A 27,204-nucleotide genomic window follows, 5' to 3' on the forward strand; every position below is an offset into this window, starting at 1 on the left:
CATTGATGCTGTCCTGAACCTTTGTGGGGGGCACTAGAGGGAGACCTGGGAGGACAAAAAGATGTTCCCTGTGCACACAGACTGGAGCTGTTCCTGGGAGATTTGTCAGATTCTTTGTGGGTTAGGCAGTCATCCAGAAGCATGATCAGTTGTAAAAAGACTGAAGCTTTTTCATGGGCCTCCCAGGCTGCAATTCCTAAGCAGTCTTATCCCAAAACTGCCTGCTTTGAAGTCAAGAGAAACAACTGCAGAACATCCTCTGCCAGGCCTGTCACACTCTGCAGTGTCACTGCTGCTTAGCACTGCCATGCTTTGAGGGAAGACACCTCCACAGCCAATTTGCTGCCTCCTTTGATAGGACAAGGTTTCTGGTTAAGCACAAGGATGTTGATGGCTGTCCATGTGGGTAGGAACAGAAGATGACACCCACTGGTGAGCTCCAGCAACACAAGGACAGAAAATCAGAGTCTGACAAAATGCTAATCCTGTGAAAAGCGAGAGACTTTTAATGGAGGAAAGGCTTTATTAAGGTGCACCCTATTATTGTGACATACCAGATTGCTCTGATGCTCCACATCTCTGGGAGAGAGATGATTGCAATAGAGTGTCTATCAAAATATCAGTGCTGGATCATGAGCCTGGCCCTCAGGATCCAAGGCTGGCTACTGCTTCTTCTCTCCCTTCACTTTCTCTCTCTCCTTGTCCATGGCAGCTGCCCGTGCCTGCAGACAATCCCAGTATTCCTGGTTTTCCATTTCCAGCAGTACCTCCTGCCTACAAAGGTGTGGAAAGGGTGGTTAAAACAAAACCAGTCCCTGACATTCCCCCAGTGCTCAGACAACCTCCCCAAGGGCCACTGGGGCTCACTACTGGTTAAGCAGTTCTACTCCCTGTGCCCAAAAATCTCAGTGATTCCCTCATGCCAATCAATAGTCAAGTTCACTGCTCCTGACAGCAAGGACCTCTGAATTTCTGTTGTCTCTAGAACTCTGTGGACACAGGTCCCAGTGCAGTTGTATTTGCACAGCTCTGGCTTCAGCTCTCAGTTCCCAGGGAGCAAGATATCCCTGGAGGTGGGGACTCCCCAGTTCTGTGGTGTAAGGCAGACAAGAGTCTCCTCTCCAGGACTTTGAGAAGGAGGGACACAACTTCTGGCTGATAGCATAGGTTGGAACTTTTCTGCACTTAACTAGCACTTAACTAGCCAGACAACTCCAGCATTCACCCTGGAGACAAGGAATTAGGGAAGGCTACCAGGTAATAAATATGTGCTACAATGTCGCACCTGTTTCGTTTGGAATTGGAAAATTAAAGCGTAGTGAAAAGATACAAAATACTGACACGGGTCTAGCTCCAGGTTCCCAGCAGAATTCAAGGCAAAGGTGCCCAAAAAGAGATGTCACAGTGCCATCTAATGACGGCAGCGGCGCGATGCTCCAGCCCCGAGGCTGTGGGGACCTCCTCCAACCGAGGAACCCCCAACACAAACCACATAAACATCACATGGACCCGGGAATGCGGGGGTGAGAGAGGCACAAACAGATCCCAGCTCTGCCTGGCTGTGGGGTCTAAAGGAGGACACAAACACGTGAGGATCATACTCCCTGGCAAGCCTGTACAAACTGTGCTGCACAAAATCACATCAGAACTCGCATCCTGACTTACAGCTGAACCTGTTCTAGCAAGGACAGAAGGGAGGAGGAAGGGTTCTGGGTGGCTGTCAGGAATCCAGCTGCCTGAACACCAACCTTTCTCAGACACAAATCTCTCACAGCACACAGAACAACCCAGAAGCTCCAGGGTGAGCCCTTGCATGAACTCAGCAGCACCACAGCTGACAATAATGCAGGTAAGGTGCACTTACCTCTCAGGCAGAAAGCGAAACCTATCACGTAAGAAAATGTTACATCTCTCAATCCACTGCAGTTCCTGCACGGGTTTGAGATGCAAATCTGGTTTCTTTGGGAAAGCCTCCTTCAGTGGGTAGGAGTTGAAGTCAAAAAGGAAGATGGTGCTGTGAGTTGCTTTGGTCTGGAAAAATTCATCCACATGCTGGTGCTCATCTCCTAGACAGAGACAAGAACAGTGAGCTACTGTTCAGGAATCTCCCAACAAGAACAATCATGGACCAGTGCACAGCTGAAAGCACCCAGTGATGGTGTACCTATGACCACCCTGAGGTGTCACCCACCTCGGAGCAGCAAGCAGCAGTTGGCACTATCCACTGTGAACACTGGCTGCCAGGCAGGTGCTACAGCATGAGAAGGTGGGGTGCAGAAGCAGTAAACAGTCTGTGATGTGTCAGTGTTCATCAGGGACACTGTGCCATCCCAGCAGAAGATCAGCACCTGAAGCAGCAAAATTGACAAGTAGGTGTAAAACAAGTGAAAAACATTTTCAGTATAAAGGACTTGAGGCGACATCCAAGACTTCACATCCCCAACTATGATGCTGTTTTCTTTGCCTGCCCCATAGTCATAGGGTGACAGAGATGAAGAACAGCCCTTGCAGGGAACTTGGACCAAAACTGCTGGAGGTTTGGATTGGAAAAGGGCAACAGGGCACATTAGAAATGAGGTGGATCCAGCCTTCTGCAGGACTGCTATGGTGAGTGGCTATCAGTCCTTTCCTCCCCATGCCTGCAAACTTTCTGAGGCCACTTGTCAGGTTGTGTTTGTACCTTCCTCCCCAGGATGCCCCCTCATATTTGACCCTGATGCCTGAGGCTTCATGGCTGAACCCTCCCAACCTTCACCTGTCTGTGTGCACCTCAGTGGCCAGTTAGAGGGAGCAAGTGCCAGGGGTACAGAGTAAGATCATGGAAGAGAAATCCTTTGAGCATTACCAGCTACACACAGACCTGGAGCTGGTGCAGGAAGTCTTCACGCCAAAAAATATTTGGAAGCTGGAAAGGATGTGAGGCTCTGATTGCCCTGCTCATTATCTCTAGGTACCCAGTTACTGCCCTTGCTGGAAACAAGGTCCCAGCACAGCTGGACATGAGTTCCCACCCAGAGTTAAGAGAGCTGGCAGTAATACTCACTGCACTGGGGAAGGCCAGGACAGGCATCACTGCACTGACAGTAAGATTTGGATTTTCAGGCCTGTGAGAGAGACAGGTTTATGCTGCTGTTGCATGTACCTGGCACGTACTGAGAGGCTGTGATAATGACAGTGGCAATTTGTGCACTGACTGTCAAATAGTCCCTGCCAGACCCCTTCCCTATAGAGACAAAGCCTGTCTCCTCCTAGGCAGGAACCCCTGGGGCCCATCCCTGTGCAACCCTGCCTGGGAACTACATTGGACATACAAATCCCTGCCTGCCAGGGAGGCATGAACCCAGAGTCTTCAGAGCAGGGGGATAAGTGAACACAAAAATGATAGAAAGATGGCAATAAATGTTTACTCTGACTTCTAGGGGATGGTGTTCTGTTAAGGGCAGAAGAGGGAAGAAAAAATTCCCCTGGGTATCCAGCAGAGACACAAATAGTTCAGCATCAGCCCTGGAGCTGTGCTAGAAGTATTTGTGTTCTGGTGCACAGAAGAACCCAGAAACACCCCAAATTCTGGCAAACCATTGAATTTTAGCACTAGCAAAACCACACTTGCTGCTGACAGCAGCATGGCAGAGCCATCTGGGTGAAAACAGCAGGAAGTTCTCTACTCCACAGAAATCTGGGGTTCCCTGTCAGACTGGACCACTAAAACCATGAGAGTGCCTCACCTGTCTGCCAGGAGTGTGATGCTGGACTTGCCAGCCTTGGGTGCTCTCACCAAATAGAAAGAGCTGTCTGTACACAGCACTAGGAGCTGTATGATGGCACAGACAGGATCTGCAGCACAATAGACAGGATCTGCACCACGTGTCTCATCACTGGCAGAACCATACAGAAAGTGAATGCTACGGATGAAACGTTCCTCTAGAATGGCAGTCACAGACAGTGGGTATCCTGAGGAAGGGAGGGAGAAAAAAGGAACTGGTCATTTATCCAAGCAAAGCTTAGTTTGGAATGTGGCCCACTCAGAGGGAGAACAAGCAGATGGCAGAAGAAGATTCTTGTGCCAGGAGAGTGCCTGCATCATGGCAGGATGACACTAGCACTGACGGCAGCCTGAACTGTGGTGCCACAACAGTCTCAAAAGTGACCTTAGAGTGCAGTGGCAAAGCAGTGACTGGCACTGTCTCAAGCCTCAGGGCAGGACTGATCAGTCCTTGCTGCAGCAGTTCCAGCCCCTGCATTGCCCTGCATGGGGATGGTTCTGCAGGGGCCAGGGCAGTCGTGCTGGCCAAGCATCCAATAGATGACTGAATCAAAACTATTTTCAGATTTCCTTGTAAACTCACCACCAGCCCTTTATTCACACTAAGTCTGAACTTCAAACTCCTAGGCAAAGGTGCAATATACCCACAGTGATCCAAATACACAATCCCAAAGGGCAGGCTCACCTAGGTGCTTATCCCAAATAGTTATTGTTGCATCTTCACCTGCCAGTGCCAGGTACCTGGAGCAGGAACTGACAGCTGAGCATGCAATTGGAGCTGCACATGGCCACACAATATCAGGTTTCAGATCAGAGCCTAAACAGAATGGCATGAAGAGAGACAACTGTAAGAAGGTGCAGAACATTCTCTCACATTGTACTAGCATCCATTTTTCTCATCAAACATGCACCATTATGCTGCCTCCTGCCAGAGTGGCTTCATAAAAACACTGCCAGTCTGTGCAACACAGAGCCCCACAACCCAAATACCAGCCTAAGCCACAAGATACGAGTCAGCTTTCCTGCCAATTCCTCATTTCCCTGAATCATGAAGACCTGGCAGAGTGAGAGCCCCTGGTCACAGAACACTCCCACTCCCCACAGAGTGCTCTGCTAGAGAAAGCAAAACTTTCTTACCTGCTTTGTCCTTGAGTGAAGGGTTGAGTAAGTACAAGCAGAAATTGTGGTTTCCATACCAATGCACACCAATGCCAACTGGAATATCTGGTACAGAGAAGGGGATGGCAAAAAGAGAAGAAGACTGGGGACAAAGAAAGGAACAATCCAGGACACCAAAACACCATTAGAAAGCTTTCATTAGAGCTTTCATGCTACTCCTGATAGAAATTCTGCTCACACAGAAACTAAACCAGAACAAACTCTCCCTTTGTTGGTTTTTGGTTTGTTTGGTTGGGTTTTTTTTAATCTTGACTATATGCCTCCTTTTTCATTTTTTCATTTTGTTTTGATTTGGGTTTGTTTTTTGTTTGGTTTTTTTTTTTTCAGGGAGAAGGTTGTGGAATTCATTTAAAATATAAAGATAAGGTTTTTTTTACTCCATGCCTGTAACTGACTTATAAGTCCTAGAGCTGACAGTTTTACCCAGATTTACATCCTTGGAGATGGAACTTAGAGTGGATGCAAGCCAGGCCCACTGAGCTCTCACTGGAGCTCAATGTCATGCAATGACTGTGCTCCACAGATTAACAGCTTTTTGTCCATTTGGATTACCTGGCTCTACTTCCATTTCTGGTCCCATCAGGATCCGACTAGGAAGGAGGAAATGAAAGGTAGCATATCTGAAAAAAGGAAGAGATATATGTAAAAGAAAGGCTTTGATAAGTAGACAGCACTATGACAAGACCTGGAACTGCTCCAGCCCCCTGCCCTGAAGCCTTGGGATGAAGGAAGCAAAGCCAAGACAGAGGCCTCCATCTACACAGCCCAGTGCCCTGTGTGGGTGACTCATGGACTGAATCCTGGCTGGTGATGCCACTCACCTGGGGATCTCCTCCTTGGTCACACCCTCAGCCTCCAGATACTCCTGGTAAGTGCTACAGAAGATTGCTTCCTGCAGCTCCCACTGGGAATCCTTGATGAGGTGGTTGTACCCCAAGCCAAGCGTGCTGCCATCACCCACTTCCTTCAAGGCATCCAAAGGGCCTTTAAAACTAGTGCCTGGGTTGGGAACACAAAGGGAAAAAGCACAGTCCTGGAGAAGCAGAAACCATGAAGCAAACAGCATGAAGGCATTTGGGGATGGCATGGTCTTGAGGCAGAAAACACTTTATCATGTATGGGACTTTCCCTATCACAAGTTCATTTTCCAGTATTTGAATGCAGGGATTAGGGCAAGACTTCTGAGGACCCTACTCACCTTGCCTCTCTGTGGCATTTTCCAACATAAAGCCTGCCCCCTCCTCATCCTTGGCATTTCTCTATAACTCCAGGGCTCAGAGTGATGAACAGGAGTGCTGCTAGATCTAGGAAGCAGCCTCCTCCCTCTCCAGTGACACCCATCTGAGACACTCCAAAGCACTTTGTGCTGGCAAAGGTGACAGGTGAGATGGTCTGGGAGGAAGCAGCTCCCACTACAGGATCACATGTAACTAGACAGGTCAGGAAAGGACCAGGGATTGTGTTACTGAGACTTTCTGACCTGTTCTGTGTTTACAGAGGCCATGCTGCCTTTGCCCCCTGAACTAGGCTGCACACACAGACTCAGTCCTGACCTGTAATGGGTTTGGGTGGCCTCACTGTCAGCAGCAGCTCTGGGGGATCCAGCTTTATATCATCTTGGATTGCAGGCACAGGAAGCTCCTGCAACAGAAAAGTGCCCACCTGAGAACTGTGGTGTGTGCTACACTGATGAGTTTTCACCTGTTCATGGGAATCAAGTGCTTCCTAAAGAATTTAGGGAAAACTCCTTTGTGTATGCAAAGGATGGCTGGCACTGTCTGGGAGATACTGGGTTTGGGCTCATTCTTCAGGCCAAAACACAGAAGCTTCAGGGCATCACTACTTTCTCAATTGCATTGCAAGGATGTCCTGCCCAGACTCCTGTCTTTGTGCCATCTCTCAATTATTCCTGTTGCAGCACAGGCCTGTGTGAGTCACAGCAATGCTCAGAAAATAAAAGGGAAAAAATAAAAATTAAAACAAACAAAAAAAAAAAATAAGCAGGACTAAAGGTTGAAGGGTGTTTCCTGAAAGCAAGAACCAGATTTTACTTCACAGAGCCCAGGACTGGAGGAAGTCACATATATGCTTGGCTGGGAACAGAAAATTGTAACAGGGGGCCAACACCAGTGTGTGCCCATCACATCATCCCACACACATTCACACTGGGCTAAACAGAAAAGGTCTGGCTTAATAATCAGCCAGTCTGAGCAGGAAGGGGCAGGAACTTGGATAGTTTGCACAGAATCAGCAAAGAGAGAATGCTTGAGTGTTTGGTTTTGGCTTCACTAAGTTAAGCAGGGTGTTTGCCCTGAGGACAAGGCTGAGAAGCAGTTCCCTCTTAAATGTCCAGGAAATTCTTTGCTGAAGGAAGGAAGAGGAAAGAGTTGGGAGGCTGCTATAACAGAGGGTTAGCTCAGGGTGCTGGGAAGGAGATGTCTGTGTGCTGAGAGGTGAAATCCTGCAGGGTGAAAGTGATAAGGGGTAGTGATAAGCACTGACCCAGCACTTAAATTCCCCATGGCAGCTCAGGACAGTCCCTGAGGCCAGTGACCATCTCTGCAGAGCTGTGTCTGTGCAGCCCCTCAGTTTTCTGCCAAAGAACAGAGCTGACTGTGATTAGTGCACACAGGCAGAGACTCTGCCCTGCTCAGGTGGGTGCGGCTGGGACCCCACCAGGCTCTTCTTGTATGGAATCTAAAACACAAACCTTGCTTCAGACTCCCAAACAGAGGCATCCTGCCTGGTTCCCACTCCTCCTTCCCCCAGTAACACAAGGGAGAAGCCCTGTGGGAATGCCCTTACCCAGGGCCCCCTCAGATGGAGCAATGCTGCTGAGAAATGAGCTGCCAGTTTCAGGGAGGGGCAGCAGGAACACAAGCCCTGGGACCAAGGGAATCTCTTTGGAAAGCCTGTCTTGGGAGAGTAAACACCTCCCAATGGCACAAAGGCTTATGAAATGTGGGATGGGCAGCTGCAGCAGCTGCAGACACACACACACACACACACCCCATCCCCTTGGGCCAGCACGAGGGTTCAGGCTGGGTCAGGCTGTCTCTGTCTGCAGCAGCAAGGCTTGGGGGAAGAGCTGCAGGCAAAAAGGTCTTTAAAAAACATCACAGAGGAAGATGGAACTGTTTTATACCACAGATGAGGAGCTCGACCTCCTCTCACTCCAAGCCAGCTCTTCTGCAGCTCCTGAGTTCTCTTCCATCTCTGTCAGCCAGGAGTCCTTAGGCAATTGGTAGATCTCCAGCCAAGCTTCTGTGCTGTCTGCATGGGGAAACCATGTTAAGCAATTGGAAATGAGGAGGAAAGGTCTTTCAGGCAAGCAACCTCTGTTATCTTTTATCCTTTATAAAATGATCAGTGTATTTTTTGAAATATAAAATCTCTGTGAACTGCATGCAGCCCTCCTCTCCTCTCACTTAAGGCTTGACATGCTTGATTGAGACTGACATCTCAGCCTCCAGCTCAATCCTCAAGGTCCCACACCCATCAAAGAAATTCCATTAAGCTACTCAGTCAAGAACCTGACTTGTAGCCTCTGAGTAATGGAGTAGAAAGTAGAAAGTGAGGCATGGTCTCACATTAATTCTCTGCTACATGTCTCATTCTCAGCATGTGTCCAGGCAGATCCCATCAAACACAGGTCCAGAAAACCTGCCTGCCTCGGATTCAGCTGCCATGAAACAGAAGAACACGGTAACAAGGAGTTTCTTGGAGTGTTTTTAGAGGTTCTCTTTGCTCTCTGGCCTGTATCTGCAGAAAAAATTCTTCCCATGTAAAAGAGAGCCATAGCAAAGCAGAGGAAGATCTGAGTTTGGTACTTCTGGAGAGAGGAAAACTGCTTTCACTGAGAGCTGGGGACTGCAGTGACCAGCTCCAGACAGCTCACTTTTGGGATCAGCCCTGTGCACACCAAGCATTTTGGAAGGGACAGGGAGTGGCAGGGGCTGCTCCTTAAGCCAGAGGAGGAACTGGGAGGATTAAAACAGGATCCCTGGCTACCCAGACCACTTGCAGCATTCTAAAAACATTGCTGCTGCCCCTGTGTTGGAACACAAGAGTCTCCAAACACAGCGTGTTGCTGCACTTGCCTTGCAGCAGGATTCCTGCATAATCACCTCCTCGGGACAGCACCACCTCCACACAAGGGCTTCGCTGGCTGATGTCCTCCTGCCAAGGAAAAACAGGCTGATCAAAGCCAGGTCACTGATTCAGAGAGCTCTCACACCATTCTCAACAGGCTGAAGGCCAGCTAGACTGCTGGAAGAACAAAAGTAAATATTGGGCAGCAGTCTTGGAGCACTACTGCCTATGAATAAATTTCTGAGGGCAACTGGTGCTCCTCATGATTGATTACTTCCCAGCCTGTGCATGGAATTAGCTCAGCACTTACCACTTCATTCAGGGTTTTAATGAGCAGGAAGCTTTCCTTGTGAAAGCAGAAGAGCCAGGCAAGCCCTGAAATAGAAATACAGAAGCAGCAGGAGGAGGGAGAGGAAAGTGAATGAATGTTAGCCATGCTCTTGGGAGATGGCTGTTACAACATGTGCAGGAGAGTGAGCAGGGTTACATTACTCCCTGGGCCCAAGGAACAGCATCCCACTCTTTCCAGCACTAAACTTTTGCTGGTTTCCTTATGCAAGCACCAGTAAACCTTTGGTTGTGCACAGAGATGGATAAGCCAGTCTGAAGTGTCTCCACCAGAGCTGACAACTTTCAGATTCACCAACAAACTCGTTCAGGTGCAGGCCATACTGAGCACGAGTTCTTTCTGCCCAGCCCAAGATGCTCCTAAACTTCACTGTGCTTCACCCTCAGCTCTGCACCTGCCCCTGCTGTGCTCCAAAGGCCACCAAACCCACAGCCCTGCTAATCACAAGGCCCCAGGGCCACTCTGCCACCCTGCAATCTGCTAGCTGTCCAACGCCCTCTCTGCAGGGCTTTCTAGGAACATTCTCAGCCTCCCTAATGCTGCTCCTGATCCAGCAGTGCTCTGTGGCACTGCCAGTTCAACCCCAGAGCACAGCTCATCCCCAGCCAGGGCACACTGACCCATTTCATCCACAGCAAGCAGGACGTGGCACTCACTGCCCAGAGCCGAGGCATGGATGGCGCAGATCTCTGTCTGGGCTGCATCCCAAGTACAGACATCCTTCAAGTCACACCTGCTGAAGGCAGCCAGACCCACGGACAGACCCACAAAGATGTATTTTCCAGACACTGCAAGGCAATTGGCTCTTTCAGTTACCTAGCAAAAAAGGGAAAAGATGAGTTTCCCAACTGCATTCTCATCAGCTATGTTAATGATGTATTCCTTTTCATCCTTTTCACCAGAAAATGCTGATCTATTCCACAAGGGAAACCTTTTGACACATTCTTCCCCCACAAGAGCAAGGGAGGGTCTCTCATCTCTTATCACAGAGATTGGTCTGTGTTAGGAATGAGAAAGTTTTGTCCCATCTTTCCCCTTTCCACAAGCAGAAGGGGCTTTAAAGGCCAAGAACTCAGGAGCATTGAGCCCTTCCATTCCAGTGCAGAGCTGTGATGGATGCTGAACTCCCCCAGGCAATCACAGACACCAGAGTGTCCTCCTGGACACCCCCACATCCTCATGGGGAAGGCAGCACTGTCATTCTGCTCCCACTGGAGCATTCAGCAGAGCTCACAGAGCTGAGCTTGCCCACTTGTGTGCCACTGACTAATCACCTTCTCCCCAGCAAACAAGGGTGGAGCCAGCCCGAGAAGCAGAAGGTGAATTTAGTGTTTAATACCTAGAGAGGTGTGATGATTGGGTGGGAAGCAGAACCTGCCAGACAAGCTGGGAAGCTGCAGGCTTTTAAACTGAGCCAATGAGATGGTGGCTCATTCTGGGGAAGGTCATGAGCAGAAGAATGACAAGATCTGCTGTGGTGGTTAATGCTGGCTCTGTACCTGGAATTCAGCTGTAGGAAAGCATTTTATGGGCTGGACCTTTCGTTTTTGTGCTTCTCGGAGCATCTCCCTTTCTTCAATGATTTCCACAGCACTCTCAAAAACCTGCATCACCAGTTTGTGGATCATCCTGAAGGGCTGTGGCAGCACATCACGCTTTCGATCGGGATCCAGCAGGAAGAAATTTTCCTCCTCTTCCTTTGGCCAGTCCTTTCCAGATGGTGGGGGAATCTCCAGGGGATGCTGCCGGCTATTCACTGCCATGGTTCTCCCTTTGCAGATGCAAAACGCACCACGGATGCAGGAACCACCCTGGATGCAGAAGAACAAAGAGTCCTTCAATACTTTCTTGCATGAGGTAATGGGGGAAATTTTGATTAATGATGTCTAAAGGGGTTTCCCTTCAGTATTGATAGCCAGAGCAATCCTGCTCTGCACAGCTCAATTCTCCTCTGTTTCCCGGGGTTTTTGTCCTGCTCTGGGCATCTCAGCCACACAGGGATTTGCAGGTAAAGAGAGCCCAAAAACTTTGTCACAAGCATGTATAAGAATTATGGCAAAGCATTCAGAAATATCCAAAAATATTATCTTATTCTTCATTAATTACTCAGGATTTATTCGGCCTGGGTAAAATCCCAACGATTAACTCTGAGAGCAGGTGCTCTCACTGGCGAGTTTTGTACACTTCATTTCCAAGACACCGGGTGATTTCGAGCTTCACCTCTGCAGCGGGGCCATACGCACACGGGCGCAGCTGACCTCGGAGCGGGGCCGGGGGCCGAGGGGCCGTGCCGGTGGCCGAGGGGCCGTGCCGGGTTCCTCTGGCTTTCCCGGGAGGATCCGCCGCAGGTCAGCCGGCGGCTCCGGGGCGGGGGAAGCCTTTAGCGGTGACACCGCCGCTGCTCCGTCGTTGACCTTGCCATGGTAACGGCCCCTCGGTGCCGCAGCCCGGCCGGGAACGCGGCGCGCAGCGGAGCATTCCGCGGCGGGGCGGGGCCCGGGCACGGCGGGGCGGAGCGGCCGCGGCCCCCGCGCTGCTCCCGCCGTGCCGCCGAGCCATGGAGGGCTTCGTGGGCTTCACCAACCGCTGTCAGGGCCGCGACCAGCTCTTCCGGTGAGTCTGGGGACAGGCGTGCTCCCCGGGAGCCCCGGCACAGACCCAGGGACCGTCAGCCGCCTCGCGGCCGTGCCCGCCCCGCCCGGCCCCTCAGGCAGCCCGGCCCTGCCGCGGGCCCCGGGCACCTCCTGCCCTGCCCGGGGATGGTACCGAGCCTCCTCCGCCGTGCCCAGCGACAGGACGAGGAGCAGTGGCCCTAAACTAAAACACAAGTTTGGTTTTTTTTCCTCCTCCTCAGCGTGAGGAGGAACTTTTATAAATTGCGGGTGGCGGAGCGCTGAGCAGCTGCCCTGGGAGAGCCTGGAGCGTCCCTGTCTGGGGACATCCCAAACCTCCCTTGTCACTGTGTCACCTGCTCCAGGGGATCCTGCCTTGACAGTGGGGTTTGTACTGCATAGTCTCCTTCCGAGCCTGACAGTTCTGAGTCTGTGGAATAAACCTGTCCTGCTGCTGCCATCCTGTGATTGTCCGTGTCTCACCTGTGTCTCGCCCTCTCCTCGTCTTTTCCCTTCCAGAGCCACTCAGTACACATGCATGTTGCTCAGCTATTTAATAGAGAATAAAGCCGATAAAAAGAAGCTGGTAATGAAACTCAAGCAGTTGGAATCTAGCATGAGCTCTGGCCGGAAAAGTAAGTACCCAGTGTCTAGAGGGATAAGAACTTCTTCACTTGCTCCTTCCAGTAAAACAGCTCCTGGCCTTGTGTTTCCTGTAGTTAACCTACCTTGAGCCACAAAACCTCTTTTAGTATTTTTATAGAACTGTCAATAGACCTTATCCCTGCCATGGCTTGCCAGGCTAGGTAAGGCTAAATAGATTTTTTTTTTTTTTAACTTCCTCAGCCTCCTCTTCAGTTAGACAATTGGAATTACTGCTGAATGGATGAGAGGAATAAGTTAACAAACAAGTTAACAGTCAGCTGTTGCTGCTGTAGAGGCCAGACTGTCACCTCTGTTCAAGGACAGACCAGGGTTATGAGGCAAGGCTGGCTCACTATATGCTCATTAGTCCTTCCAGCTGATGGGTTGAGACAGCCCAGTGCTGAAAGATCATCATCCCACAAGATCACCTCTGAAGGACATCCTTCAATCTGGCTTTTATATCCTACTTAACATATTAATCTCTTTAGCATTTCTACCCTACTAATTGACATACCCTTCCATGCTTACAGCCTGACCATTTGCATCACTCCCTTCTGTGTCATGGTTGCATCCACGATGATTACACTGTTACTATGTGTGTATCACTTGTTTTCAGCTTGATCTTGCACCCACTTGTCAATTGCTCAATCCTGGAACAACTGCAACACGAGACAAATATTCTAGTCTATCATATTGCCATGGATTTGTTTATTATTCCATTAGCTTCAGAGGTAATTTCTAGTGGGGAGGCCTATTGGTTTTTCAGCATAGCCATAATTCTGCTTCTGCTAAATAAATCACTAATAGACACCAGGCCTAAATTCAGGGCTCTTGTAGTTCCACCAGGCTTGGGTGCTGTCAACATCTGTCACTGTGACAAGGCAGCAGGGTGTAAAACGTGTTTTCAATAATATTGTATTAACATGCAGGGGCCAAAACCCAAACACAGCAGGGTGTAAAACGTGTTTTCAATAATAATGTATTAACATGCAGGGGCCAAAACCCAAACGGTGCAGCAGGTGAAATCAGGTTTGCCATATGTTGTAGTTTGAAATGGAATACAGTGTTCCACACAGTTTACAAAGAGCTACGTGTGCCTGTGGCAGATTCATGGCTGAGGAGGGACTTTGGTCCCTGTGCTCAGCACGTGAATCACCAGCTTTCACAGGCACAGAGGCCACCGATATCTCATGGCTGCAACAGGATTAATGCAGACACATCTTCTGTCCACAAAGTGAGGCAAAATGCAGTGCAATGTACAGCTGAAATTAGAGACTCTGTTTGTGTTCTTTATTTGCTGGCACTGACTCCTGCAGAGCCAAGGGTGATATTGGTCCAGAGGGGTGCAAGAACGGAGTGGCAAGAGAGGCTGCAAGTCCTGGCTGTTGACCAGACGTGTGTATGTCCTGGGCTGGTGATGTTTACACAGCACTGAGATGTTTACACCCCTTTCCTCACTAATTCTAGCAAGTTCTCAAGCACACAAATGCCCAAAGCCCTCCAAGTTTTGTACAAACACACGCAGACCATGACAGTCTGAGCTCTGCGCGAGGCCGGGCCGTGCTAACCTGTGTGGGCTCTCTTGCAGTGTTCAGGCTGGGCAATGTGGTGCACGCCTTGGTGGCAGCCAGGAGAGCTGCAGAGCTGCCAGAGGTGGTGCCTCGCCTGTGCCTCACAGGCTCCCACCTCAGCCGGGCCCTGTACTTTGTGTGCGACGCTGCGCTCTGGCTCCGCAGCGTCGGCCTCCAGCCAAACCTCGACAAACCCAAGTGGCACACCTGGGCCACCAAGTGCTACTACTGCTCCCTGCTGATGAACCTGGCCAGGGATTGGTATGAGATCTCCTGGAGGCTGGAACAAGCTGCGCTGGAAGAAAAGGCCAAGGAGAATTCTGTCTGGCAGGAAGACGGCAAGGAGCTAAACGGCGTGAAGAGCGATGGTTTGCACAGTTTTCTCTGCCAGCTCTTTCAGATACTGAAAAGGAATCCTCCTTTGCTGCTGGACTTGGTGAAGAACCTCTGTGATCTCTCAGGCCCTTTGGATACGCTGGGAATCTACAAGACCAACCCAGGAGTGATTGGTTTCTGTGGTGTGCTCTCCTCCCTGGTGGGGATTCTCACATTAGCAAGCCCACATCTGAAGCTGAAACAGTGACATAAAAGGAGCTGCATAGTATGAGGCTGCAGCTTTGATCCTCTGACAGATTTTTATCTTCATACAGCACTTTCGAATGAACATGTCTTAAAATAATCTCAAGATTAATTTTGTCCTCTGAAGAAGTGAATTCTGCCACTTTTCCTTCCCTGTGCCTTTGCAGATGAGTTTAGTGCCATGACACACTCACTGATGGGGTGGAGAGAGGAAAAGGCCAAGTAATATTTCACAAACTGAAAGAGGACTTGGAATTTGGCTGCTAGATAAGAAAATATTCCTTTATTTTAATACAGGGTTGTGAAATAACTGCATAGGCAACTGTAATAGGTACATGATTCATGACTACACTAACCATGTTTACACTGGAAAGTTTCGATTCACTAATCCAAGGTCCCTGCAGTCAGATTGTCTAGAGTGGGCTAAGGTGGGTTAGGAGCTGCAGTTAGAGCAGGCTAAAGTCGGGGATGAGTATTCTGATGGGTTTGGTTGGTGGGTCCTATGCCCTGCAGGCACTGAGCACACTATGGTGGTACCTGTAAATGGTCTCTGTGGTGTGTGCCCTGGTGGTGCTGGAGCTGCAGTCTAGTGAGTGCCAACTCCTGTCCCAAAAAATCTGCACTTTCTTTGTTTCCTTTGATACTGTGAGCCAGGGACTGTTGGCCAGTGACTCTGACTGCTCCAGCAGGCCACAGCTGAGGGCTTTGGTGCAGGACAGCATATTAACTCCCAAACCCCTGTAACTGCAAGCACAATTATTTTCCATTAATGCTACTGTGATAAGGAGCTTGTTTTTCTCTTTAAATTTACATGAAAAATTCCAGTGTAATAAGGAGTTTGGAACATGCAGTTAAGGAGAGAAGCCTGGCTCAGAGCTCGTTGAGTCACAAAAGCTGCAAGGACATGTTTCTAGTTGTGTAAGCTCCAGGAGGGGGAGAATGGAGTTTGTCATGATAACATCAGAATCCCGTGTGGAAAAAAGCTTTTTACTGGATTTGGGTATTCATGGTTTAGACTTTCCTGTCTGGTGCTCCCTCTCCTCCCTGCTCATGACCACATGATTGCCTGTGTGTTCCCTCGCTGGCTGAATGGGTTCAGCCAATTGAAAATGCCTCGTTTTTTTGCCCTGCAGCTGTGTTATCACTGGCACTGCCTCACTGGCAGTGATGGCTGGCAGTGTAACTGGGTTAAAAGAGAAATGCTGTGTCCAGCTCTCTAGCAGGGCATGCAGTTTTTGCTGCTCCTGACTTTGCAGAGTACCAGTCTGACTCCATCTGAGACAAAATTGCACATTATACAGGAGATAAATGTAACATTTTTCTTCATCAGAGTTAGGCCTGTGTGTTCTGCTGCTTCCTGGTGTGAGAAGTCCTTGTTTAATCTGTCAAGGAGATGTGAACAGACTAACCTGGACCAAAGTTCTCTCTTATTATTTCTGATGCTATCTAAAACCAGAAAATTAAAAGGTGTGGGTGTCCTTTATTAAAAGGCAAAGGATGTGGAATTAAGTAAGCAGGTGAGGCAGTGCTCCAGTTTACCTGAAGTTGTGGTTGGGCTTGGAATTACTTCCAGTTTGCATATGAAGTGATAGCCTGCCAATGAAGTGTTTGAAAAGAAAAGGGTTGCTGGGCAGGACAATTAAGTGTGTTTGAAGACCAGATGTGGCCTTCAGGAGCTCTTCTTTTCAATATGGAAATGAGTAGCACTAAAAGTAGAAGCATACTGGTAGTTCAGGCCAAAATGGAGCAATGTGTGTGGGATATATATTATAGGCTATATTCTAGGCTTCCTCTCTTTATAAAAATGGATTTTTTTTGTTTGTTTCTTTCTCCATTTGTGTTTCATCTCCTGGCAATGTGGAAGCCATCTCTCCCTTAGTCAGAGTTGATCATTACCCCAGTGTGTAGCAACCCCTGGAAGAAAGGAAGAGGAGTCTTGATCATCTGACAGTGGAGGTTTGACCAGCTTTTGTCTACAGAATTCCATCTTATTGCTAAAAATGTGCTTTCAGTCCCACTCAGGGGAGCTCTCAGATGCAAAATACTTCACAAAATACTTTCACTGGTTTGCCATTTGCTTTCTCTTTCTCTCTTACACTTTTCAGGGAAAGCCATTGATAGAGCCCAATCTCCCTCCCTGTGCCCTGCAGGCAAACACTGTGCAAAGCCCTAAGCCAGGCTTTGATGTTTCTCCCATAGGGCCTGGTGTGGATTAGCTTGTGCAGCCTTATTGAGGGAAATGGGGATGTGTTTTCAGCCTGTCTCAGCCCTGCCATTCTCCATGATGTAGGCTGGAACACACAGGAATACCTCTGTTTACTGGATATTAAGCACTAATATTTGCCTTCTGCTCCCCAGCTGGAGGCTGGTGGTTTAAGGTACCTTAAAATAATGTGACTGAAGCTATAGGATTGTGATCATATGGAGAAAATCCTTTTAGTGCCTTTTTTTGTATCTGTTTCTAATACAGCAGTTGAAGTAAGAACAAGATGTTTGAACATAAGCAATAAACTGTGATGAGTGTGACACTGTGTCTGTGTATCACTTGGAAGGTGGTGTAAAGAGGGAGAATTTCTCCCATCTCTGAATTTTATGAAAGGTGACACTTTTAAAGAGACATTATGAGTGGGTTCTAGAGCTTTCCTTTTGCAGTAGCCAATTGGCAGCTAGATTCATCCAGCTAATTTAGAATCACAATTTCAGCTGCAAAACCATTAAGAGATGTGTGAGTATCAGGTGAAACTGCATCCTTAGAGTGCCCCAAAACAAGGAGGTGTTTTGGGAGTTGCCATCAGCTGCCTTTGAGTACCAGCTGTGAGGGCTGGAGCCTTGTGGCCAGTGTAGGCATAGCTTTGGTGAAAGAGCCAAGGGCACCTGCATTTCAGTATCTTATAAACAGCTTTTCATTTGGATGGTCATGGTTTAATGACAAATGCCAGGTCAGGGAGGGAACAAAGGCTGACATCTCTGGCAGAGGTGGCAAGGGATGGAGCCAGGGTTAAACTGAGCTCACTGTTAGCTCCTACCCCCTGCAGTGAGAGCCTTGCAAACTTGGAAGCTCCCAAATGTCAGCTCCTGAACAATGTATAAAGCATGGCATTCAGGAGTGCTTTAGCAAGAGTTTCCTTTTGGATTGTGGCCTCAGACACATTTTGTAATGGAAACAGTAGGAGAGTGGTCATCATTTCTTCTGCTTACAGACAGGGCCTTCCTAACATTAACACTGTGCTGGGCCTGACATTTCAAGGAATATGTGAGCCAGTGGGGATTCCCAGGTGAGCATTAAGAGCAGGCAAAGGTTAAAAACCAACATCTCCAAGGAGATACCAAATAAACCAGTTCTGTAGAGGAAGTGTCACTAGGGGAGGGTGTGAGTAGTCTTCCAAATGTCTAAAAGCTTTTCTGCCAAGAGCAAGGCAATGAATCAGTCTCCAGATCCAGGAGATAATACTTTTATATTGCCACAAAGAATTAATCACACCTTTTTTTGAACTGAAAGTAAAATAAAAAATCTAAATAGCTTGCCTAGGAGGGCATCCTTAAAAAGAAACTGGGCAGATATATATCAGCAGTGGTTATGGGGTTGCTGATCCTGCATGGAAATGAATCAGATACTTCTCCAGCCCCTTCCCAGACCAAAGGATAAAGGTGCCTTGCAGGGTTTTGGGGATCGGGCTCATCCCCTCACCGTGGTGTATTACTGAGTGTGGAGCAGACTGCAGGGACAGGGGTGTGAAACTGCTTCCCTGCACCCTGTGGGTCTGTGAGCTCTCAACATTGCCTGCAGGAGCACAGGGAGTGTTTCTGGCTGCTGGAGTGGTGGGGCAGGGAGGCCGTGGTGCCTTTGCCCTGCAGAGCCAGGGCTGGCACAGCCTTTGGCCCGGAGGAAGGGGAGGGGATGAGCACAGGCATCAGTAGGGCAAGGGCTGTGTTGGCTCGTGACTCCAGCCAAGGCAGGGAGGAGGTTGCTGTGCCCTCTGCACTTTCAGCCATGCCAGCAGGGCTGGAAAAAGTCTGAGTGCCAAGAGAGCAAACTTTGAAGCAGGCTGCTGCCCTTTGTCCCTCTGTCTGAAGGGCAGTGGCTGACCCCAGCACCAGCTGGAGGCAGCCCAGCATATTCATGTGCCTCTGTACCCAGCCAGCAAGGCAGGCACAGCCCTGGGCTGGGAGCAAACTCTGGGCTCTTTGGGAAGCAAAGGGGGCTTTTTCTTTCCATCTGTGGCTTTCCCATGCCCCAGGGAAGCCTCCCACCCCCATGCAGGAGCTGTGCAGCCACAAGCAGGGAGCCATGGAGCCATGTTGGGTGCTCACTTCCATGTGCTGAATGGGAGTGCTGGGCAGCTGTGGGCATTGTGAGCCACATGCCAAGGGACACACAGCAGCCCTGGACCTCTCATCTGCACTGATCTCCCTGATTATTGCCTTGTCCTCAGGCATTTGTCCTCTTTCTACCACACTGTCTTCATCTCATCACTGTGGCACATCTGTAGTCAATAACCAAAACTTGGCATGGTCCCATACAGGTGGTGTGGTCTTCTTTTCAATCAGTACCACAAATGGATTTGTTAACAGTGGTGTGAGTCCTCAGTGTGCCTCCTGTGCACTGAGGCCATGGAAGAGCAGCATTTTAGTGAGGGCACTGCTGGCTGGTCAAGGAGGGCAGTTGTTCCTCTACAAAGCATTTGTGAATCCACATTTGGGTAACCATGTCTTGTTTTGGTCCCACCATCACAGGAGACATCTTGAATAGTCTTTCATGAGAGGGCAAGGCATTCAGGGGCATGGAACACAGGCTGCACCAGCACTGAATGGGGCACAAACTCTGCTCAGAGGTGCACAAAGCAGTGATAGGAGATGTCAGGTACAACAAAGAAAATTACAGCTGGACATTAGGAAAAAATAGTTTAACCATTAGTATGGTTAGCACAGGAACTGGGCCCCAGAGAGAGGGAATCCTCTCACTGAAAGTTTTTAAAACTGGACAAGACCAAGAGCAGCCTGATATGACTTTGAGGGTAGCCCTGCTTTGAGCAAGAGTTGAATGAAGTGATCTTCAGAGATCACTTCCAAACTGATCTTTTTTCCATCTAGCCCAAATGCCTAAAGCTTTCCTAATGCAGTGTCTGCTCTGACCCACAGCTAGAGCCTCCTCACCAAAAGCCTCATGAATCATCTTAGAAATTGCAGACCTGCCCAAACCAGATTGCTTCAAGCAGAATATGTCCCCCACATCTGCCTTCTGCTCCTTGTGCTCAGTAAACTCTCCTGGGGAGAAACCACTTTCTTGATCTCTGTTAGGTTTCCCAGCAGGATCATACCCTGGTCCATCAGGAGGCATAGCAGGGCTTACAGAAACACAGGAAGGTTTTAATCTCTTAGGAAACCCTGACTCTTCACCTTCTCCCTGTCTGCTCATGATCTGTTGCTTTCGAGGTGGTGAGGTCCCAGGGCATCTCCTCCTCTTCTGTGGAAGGAGTGGTGTTAAACCCTGGAACGTTCCAGCTGTGCTGCAGCTCCTGCACTCTGCAGGGAAGGCAGCAAAGGGGATTTTCTGCCGTCATCTGTTCCCAGTTACGGTGGTTTCAGGGAGCTCCTTGGCCCGTTTCCACCACAATCCCTCAGCTCCCGAGCCCACGCAACAGGGAGGTGGGGCCTGGTGGTGGTGGTAGTGGCCAGAGCACAGTGCCTCACCCTCACAGGACCAGGCTGAGGGGACAGTGCAGACACCACTCTCTGCTCCTGCTCTGCTGGGGACAGGCTGGCCCTCGGTGAGTAGTCTGTGCCCACTGGGTGCTCCAGGACAGCTTCAGTGGTTCCAGGGAGTGAGAGCAGGGATCACCCATTCTCTCTAGATTTCCAGAATTTCATCTGCTGCTAAGAAAAAGGGGTCTGTGCTGGGGCTGGAGCTGTGTTTTCACAAGGATGAGTGCTGGCATTTTGAGCAACAGATATGTGCAAGGGGGATGCTGACCTCAGCTGGACATCTCACCATATCCCTACCCACTGCTTTTCTATCTGCTCCTCTCCTGCCTTCCTATCCCTTCTCAGCCAGAGTCTACTCTCATGCACATCTGTTAGCATCCTAGTTGCTCTGAGTTTGCTTTTCCAGCATACTTTATCCTGCTCTTACCATAACTTCTCTAAACTACATGCCTTTCAACTAATTTTTTTGGATCTTTGGGTGTTAAGGCACACGAGCAGGGCAGGGCTGCATGGAGGCTTTGGTTTTACATTTAACTGGTAAAAAGTCAAATGTTGGGTAATGCCACATCCATTGCACCCACGGGAGGTGTGTGTCAGCCCAGCTGCTGTGCTTGGGGGTGCAGGAGTGAGGGGGGAGCCCAAGCCCAGCCCTGCTTTCAGGCAGAGTCTGCGGTTCCCAACTTTGCTTTGCAGGTGGGTGTGCCACAATGACGGTGAAGAAGACTCAGGCTCTGCAGGATGGAAATGCCAAGGTGGGTGCAGGGAAAGGGAAAGAGAAAAAGGCAGAGATGTGCCAAGGGGGCCAGGTAGTGTGTGCTGACTGTGCTGGATGAATACCAGCCACACCTCATGCTGTCTCACATGTCCCATGTTCTCTTCATATGGATCTTTACCTGCAGTAGTATGGAGCATCATCAAAGGCAAAGGGCAAACTTTTTTTGCTTGCTTGAAATTAAATAGTTCAGATTCAAAAAAGTTAACCTTGAGTTGATGTAAGCACTAAGTGATAGCTGCCAACTGTGCCTGTCCTTCATCTGTGCCCCATTTAGTCCCCAGATCTCCAGCATGGAGATTTCCACAGGGTGGAAAGCCAGAGGGAGCATCTAAACAGCTGGGCTTGGGATCTTGGAGGAGTGAGGACCAACCCCCTCAGATACTGCCTGCAGTGTCCCTGCTCCCTCAGTGGCAGCAGCCAGCCTGTTTGTCCTTACCCAGCATACTTGGGAGATCCTCAGTGGGGCTAGAGAAATACCCTCCTTCTCTTCCCATGCAAGCCAAAGTGTGAGTCCTCAGTGTGCCTCCTGTGCATTGAGGCCATGGAAGAGCAGCATTCTAGTGAGGGCACTGCTGGCTGGTCAAGGAGGGCAGTTGTTCCTCTACAAAGCATTGATCCTCTACAAAGCATTGATCCTCTACAAAGCATTGATCCTCTACAAAGCAGTGATCTCTGCTCACTCCACCCACCGAGAGCCAGCGCTGTGCGGGGAACGGGGCGCTCCTCAGGGAATTGCTGTTGGCTCACCCGTGTCCACCCGCCATGCACAGGAGAACGTTCTGCAGAGGGTGCTGCAGCTGCCCGTGGTGAGCTCGACGTGCCAGACGCTGCAGCGCAAGTACAGCAGCACCAAGGAGTCGCACCCGCTGATGGCCTCGGTGTGCGAGGTGTACGAGCGGGGCGTGCAGGGCGCCGGCGCCCTGGCCATGTGGGGCATGGAGCCCGTGGTGCGCCGCCTGGAGCCCCAGTGTGAGTCCGTCTGCTGGGGGGGACGTGGCAGGGGGGCCCAGCAGGGCTTCCCCTGGTGGGACAGCGCTGGCACAAGCACGGGCCTGGCACAGCCCGGGGGATTTTCTCACCATTCTTTTGCCCATGGCAGTCGCTGTGGCCAACAACCTGGCTTGCCGGGGCTTGGACCACCTAGAGGAGAAGATCCCTGCTCTGCAGTACCCTGTTGACAAGGTAAGTCACAGGCAGGACAGCCACTCTTGCACTGAGAATGACACAGGAACAAGCAGGAGGCAGTACAGGAGGCAGTATTGTAGAAAGAGCAAAGAAGACTTTATTCAAGAGAACCACGTGGTTTTTATAGAGTGATACCATACATTCTATTTGATTGGCTAACTAACAAAAACACTTCCCTCATACACCGTCCTTGAGAAGAACAGAAAGATGAAGTAGAAAAACACCACCTGTAGATTGTTTATACTTAAAAAGTTATCACATCCTTACAACTCCCTAAAAGTTCTCATAAGCCACCATGAGAAACACTTGCTGTTTCTCTCTCTCTCTGTCCCATGGCATCCACACAGGACAATCTGGGACCCCCCAGCCCCTCTGAAAAGCCCACAGTACATCTCCTCTAGTCTTGCTTCTGGATGGTGACAGGCTGCTGGCTGGGAAACAAGGCAGCATCTCCAAGTGAGGGCTCCTCCAAGGGCCTCTGCAGCCTAAACGATCGTTGGGGCTCCCAAATACAAGTCAGGAATGTCCTGTGTACCATCCCTGCCAAGTACCTCCAGCCCAGGTTGGAGATGCCCCTCTTGCTGGCATGGACATGGCTGGGGTCCCTGCAGTCCCTCTGGCTGCCCTATGCCACCCCAAGCACACCAGAGGGGCTGTTCTCCATCGCTCTGCCCACAGCTCGCATCTGAACTGAAGGACACCATCTCCTGCCCCCTCCAAAGTGCCAAAAGCACCATTGGCAGCTCCATGGATAAGATCATCGAGCTGGCGGCAGAGGGCTATGAGGCCACCAAGAGCACAGTGGAAACAACAGCCAAGTACACAAGGAAGAACTCAGTGACCCAGATGGCAGCTGCAGGGGTCGACACAGCCCTGGGAGGGCTGGAGAAGCTGATGGAATACCTGCTGCCAGAGGAGGATGAAGAAGCAGGTAGTCCTGATGCCCAAATCCCCTCTGAGGGAGGCTGGTGACAACTGGCTGGGTGGCTCCTCAGGTTGTGGGGTGCATGGGGCAGGAGGCGGCCCCTGGATTTTGGCAGAAGGCTGCCTAGGAGGGTTGTCCCACCAGAATGTAACCTTCCCACCATTCTTCCGCCTGTACTCTTCTACCTTTAGATAAGAAGCCCAAAAAGAAACGTCTGTCAACACCAAAGGTGTCCCAGCAGCAGCCCAGCACTACCACCACCACTCCCAGCGCTACCAGTGCTACCAGGGCTCCCAGTGCTCCCAGTGCTCCCAGGGCTCCCAGTGCATGCAGCACACCCAGCACTCCCAGCACTTCCAGCACTCCCAGTGCTCCCAGCACCCTGGGCCGGATTGGTGCTTTGGTCAGCACAGTGTCCCACCGCGCTTACCAGCAAACCACCCAAAGCCTCCAGCGTGCCAAAACCAAAGGGCAGGAGCTGGCCTCCTGGATCCCCATCCTGGTGAGTGCCAGGACCCACCTGCTGGGTTCCTGCTCCCCCATATCCTCTTTTGAGCTGATTTTGCTTTCAGACAGGATGTTTCAAGCTCCTTGGAGCAAATCTGAGCAGAGTTCGCTTCCCCTGCTCAGCAGGACAAGCTGGGGCTGGCGGTTCCTGCGTGATGTTCACACATAACCATGTACCACATTAGTGGGACAAGTTATTTTTAGCAGGTTCCCAGCATGTAATTGTTGATTTATGGCCTTGCCATAACATCCTTCCTAAAGCAAAAAGCCCTTGCAGAGACCCAGAGAAGGAGGAGAAGGAGGGAGAAGGAGGTGTTTTTCCTACCATGTGCTTCAGTGGGAACAACTTCCCTGGCCTGTGCCAAAATCCCAGAGCTCCCATCTGCCCTCAGGATTTCTCCCCAGATGCACAAATGAACTCCCTGTGCACCCCTGTGTACCTCAGGCTAAAAGGACGGAGTGGGACCAGCCAGCTCCCTCTGAGTGGTGCCTTTTTGCTCCCCTGGCAGGGAAGCCTGGCCAAGCCGAGTGCCCCTGCAGCCCCCCAGGCCCGCAGTGACGGGCAGGGCAGCGCGGGCTGGCAGACCCGGCGCCACAGCAAGGCACCCGAGCAGAAGCAGGAGAAGGCAGGCAAGAAAGACACCAACCACGCCAAGGTATGGAGAAAAGCAGAGCAGTGAGCTGGCAATCTCCAAAGCATCCTCCTACCCATGGACCATGGAGGCTGTTCCCCCATACCTTTGGGGACAGACCCCTATCCCTGCTCAATCCTGAAATGCAGCTTGGAGGATGCAAGAGAGGGGTGGCAGTGGGGCAGTCCCAGGAGACCCCTTCCCTTTCCCCAAAGCTGGGAACTGTGGGCTGCCTCTGTGCCAGGCAAAATCACCCTGGCTTGTATGTTCAAAACTCCTTTGGAGCTGTGGGATGCCAGCACTGAACTCCCTACTGAACCTCTGAACACCCCTGAAAAATCCCCTGCCGTGGTCCCAGCAGGGAGGGGCGGTCTGAGCCGGTGGGGCTGGGAACAGGCTCCTGCATCAGCTCCACTGGGAGCTGGGGACGGGAAGCAGCAGGTTGGGGTCAGTGCCCTTTGCCTCTGCCTGCAGCGGAAGCACAGCCTCGAGCAGAGGGTCCCCCGGGACCCCGAGTGGGGGGAGCTGGCAGGGACAGGGAGAGACCCTGCTGCAAAGAGCTGCGGTGGCTTTTGCAGAGCAGCCAGCTGAAATCTCTCAGGCTCAGAGCTGCAAAGGGGATGGGGAAACCAGGGCCACCCCTGTCCTGTCCTGCCTGGAGGTGGGGCAGGTCCAGGAGCTGAGCTGGTTTCTCTGGGCAGGCGGGACAGGAGCCCGGGCTCGTGGGCAGCGTGGCTCACAACCTGCAAAGCGCCTGCGCCTCGGGCATCTCCAGCGTGAAGAAGGTGCCAGCCGTGGCCTGGGATGCGGCAGAGGGCTTGATCCTCTTCACCCCCCGCAGGCTGTCCAGGGCCATGGAGACTGTGGATGCTCTCGGGGGGACCCTCGTCAGTGCCCCTAAGCATCTGCTGGGCACCCTGTACAGCTATGTGCCGGTGAGTTTGCCCCCAGCCAGGCCCTGTCCATCTCCAGCAGAGCCCATTCTGCTCAATCTCCTGCCATGAGCACCCCACAGCTGCAGGCAATGTCAGACTGGGGAGATGCCATGAAGACACCTCAGTGCCACCCTCCTCTTGAGCACCCCCCATAGCCATGACAGTGAGTCCCCCACCAGAACAAATGGGTCACACAGTGGTGACACCTTCACACAGTTCATGCCCAAGCCAAGGTGTGACCACATTCCCGGGAAGGGGAAAGTTCAGGCTGAGACCCTGTTCTCTCTCTTTACCTCAGCCTGTTGTTCCCCTGGGAGCGTTTCTCCACCACAGCTGCTCAAGGACTGCAAGCCACCCACTCCTCTCCACTCTGGGGAAAAACTGGCTTCTCCTGAGGTTCTCCCAGTTTAAGGGGGGGGGCGCTGTGTAGCACAGGTGGAGCAGGGCTGGCAGGTGGCTCCACCTGGCTGGGTGCTCACCCCATCTCTCAGCTCCGCAGGCAGTCGGTGAAGGAAGAAGAAGCATCCAGGGCCAGCAAGACCAACACGGAGAAGAAAGAGAAGAAGGAGAAGGAGGAGGAGGAGGAGACCAAGTCTGCTGCCCCCTCCACCGAGGAGAAATCCCAGCTGAGGAGTGACTGGCGGCTGTACCGTGGCCATCACCCCCTGTCCTTCCTGGGGCTCGAGGACCCCCTGTTCCTGCGGCACGGTTACTACCGCAGCCCTGCCCTGGAGGCCGAGTACCCATTCCCGCGGAAATCCGCCTTCTCCCCCTACAACAGGAGGGTGAGCGAGGGCTCCTATCGCTTCAGCCCCGAGTCCATGTACAGCCGGGCCTACTATGGCAGCCTCTACAGCCCTGTCTACAAGAAGGACTGAGCTAGCAGGCGGGACAAGCATCCCAGCCCCTCTCCAATCCCCTCAGCACGCTTTGCCTGGGCTCCTGCCAGCTTCCCACACACACCCCTGTTCCAGGACAGGAGCTTCAAGTGGTAGACAGGCCATGGGATAGTTTATTCTGGAGTGCATCAAGGCCAGGATGGGGGAATAAAGGCAAACAAAAGCCCTGCTGCCAGAAGGAGAAGGTAGGGGAAGGTGGGACTAGGAAGGTGAAGGAGATGTGGAAAGAGCAGTGAGACCAGAAGAAGGGATCACCCAGGGCTGGCACTGGGCTACCTTGGACCCTGCTCAGCAGACAGGGTGAGCTTAGATGGGCTACACATTGAGAGAGAGAGAGGGGAGGATGGCAAAGCTGTCAAATATCACCATAGCAAGCCTGCTTCCCCATCCTTCCTCCCTCCATCCCCCCTTGCAGGGCACATCCCTATGCACAGATTGCTCCTCCATGGAGGGGCTGAAGATCCCCACCAACCAGCAGGATTCATGAGTGGGAAAGCCCTGGGCACTTCTCTCCCAGCTGGTAGTGGGATGGATGGTGGGGTCAGGAAAAAGAACAGGTGGAGCTCCTGGAGCCCCTCTCCCACAGGATCACCTGGCTTCCCACAACACCTTGTTGTATCTGCTGCAATAATAAACCTGCAATAATAAACCACCTGCCACTCACCCCATCTGCTCAGCTCCTTTGTGACAGTGAGACACCAAACCAAGGGAACGCGGTGGGGTGAGACCCCCAACTCAGGGCCAAGGGAATGGGTGCAGGAAACATCCTGTTACATTCCCTGTGGGTAGCTGCCACTGGGAGAGTGGGTGCTCGTGCCCAGCACAGTACGTGTCTCTTCCCATGCCCCAAGTA

The 27,204-nt window shown here is 51.1% G+C and overlaps 3 protein-coding genes across 4 annotated transcripts; 2 read left to right on the forward strand and 1 right to left on the reverse strand.

Annotated features, from left to right (window-relative positions):
- Window positions 1–483: 483 nt before the first annotated feature.
- WDR93 (WD repeat domain 93) lies at window positions 484–11,650 on the reverse strand. Its single transcript, XM_036389697.2, has 16 exons — window positions 11,642–11,650; window positions 10,883–11,194; window positions 10,004–10,199; window positions 9,345–9,409; window positions 9,043–9,121; window positions 8,088–8,215; window positions 6,496–6,583; window positions 5,764–5,941; window positions 5,495–5,562; window positions 4,901–4,987; window positions 4,449–4,580; window positions 3,726–3,951; window positions 3,044–3,104; window positions 2,192–2,348; window positions 1,865–2,066; window positions 484–774 (listed from the first exon to the last, which is right to left on the reverse strand). Exons 2-16 carry the CDS (start codon window positions 11,144–11,146, stop codon window positions 663–665), a joined length of 2,043 nt encoding a protein of 680 aa, XP_036245590.1. The 5' UTR covers window positions 11,147–11,194; window positions 11,642–11,650; the 3' UTR covers window positions 484–662.
- Window positions 11,651–11,907: 257 nt separating this feature from the next.
- PEX11A (peroxisomal biogenesis factor 11 alpha) lies at window positions 11,908–17,316 on the forward strand. Its single transcript, XM_036389620.2, has 3 exons — window positions 11,908–11,996; window positions 12,515–12,630; window positions 14,229–17,316. Exons 1-3 carry the CDS (start codon window positions 11,941–11,943, stop codon window positions 14,792–14,794), a joined length of 738 nt encoding a protein of 245 aa, XP_036245513.1. The 5' UTR covers window positions 11,908–11,940; the 3' UTR covers window positions 14,795–17,316.
- Window positions 17,317–20,464: 3,148 nt separating this feature from the next.
- On the forward strand, window positions 20,465–27,009 carry PLIN1 (perilipin 1). 2 transcript variants are annotated; one of them, XM_054516230.1, is made up of 9 exons: window positions 20,465–20,558; window positions 21,187–21,245; window positions 22,039–22,237; window positions 22,368–22,450; window positions 23,132–23,384; window positions 23,570–23,880; window positions 24,395–24,541; window positions 25,219–25,452; window positions 25,944–27,009. In XM_054516230.1, the coding sequence occupies exons 2-9, from the start codon at window positions 21,201–21,203 to the stop codon at window positions 26,328–26,330; spliced, it is 1,659 nt and encodes a 552-aa protein (XP_054372205.1). In that variant the 5' UTR covers window positions 20,465–20,558; window positions 21,187–21,200; the 3' UTR covers window positions 26,331–27,009. The 2 variants fall into 2 exon arrangements, with proteins under 2 accessions (XP_054372205.1, XP_036245509.1); XM_036389616.1 differs by having other exon boundaries at window positions 20,465–21,245.
- Window positions 27,010–27,204: the final 195 nt, after the last annotated feature.

Source organism: Molothrus ater, chromosome 13 (genome assembly GCF_012460135.2).
Source record: "Molothrus ater isolate BHLD 08-10-18 breed brown headed cowbird chromosome 13, BPBGC_Mater_1.1, whole genome shotgun sequence".
In the NCBI taxonomy this organism is placed as follows: domain Eukaryota; kingdom Metazoa; phylum Chordata; class Aves; order Passeriformes; family Icteridae; genus Molothrus; species Molothrus ater.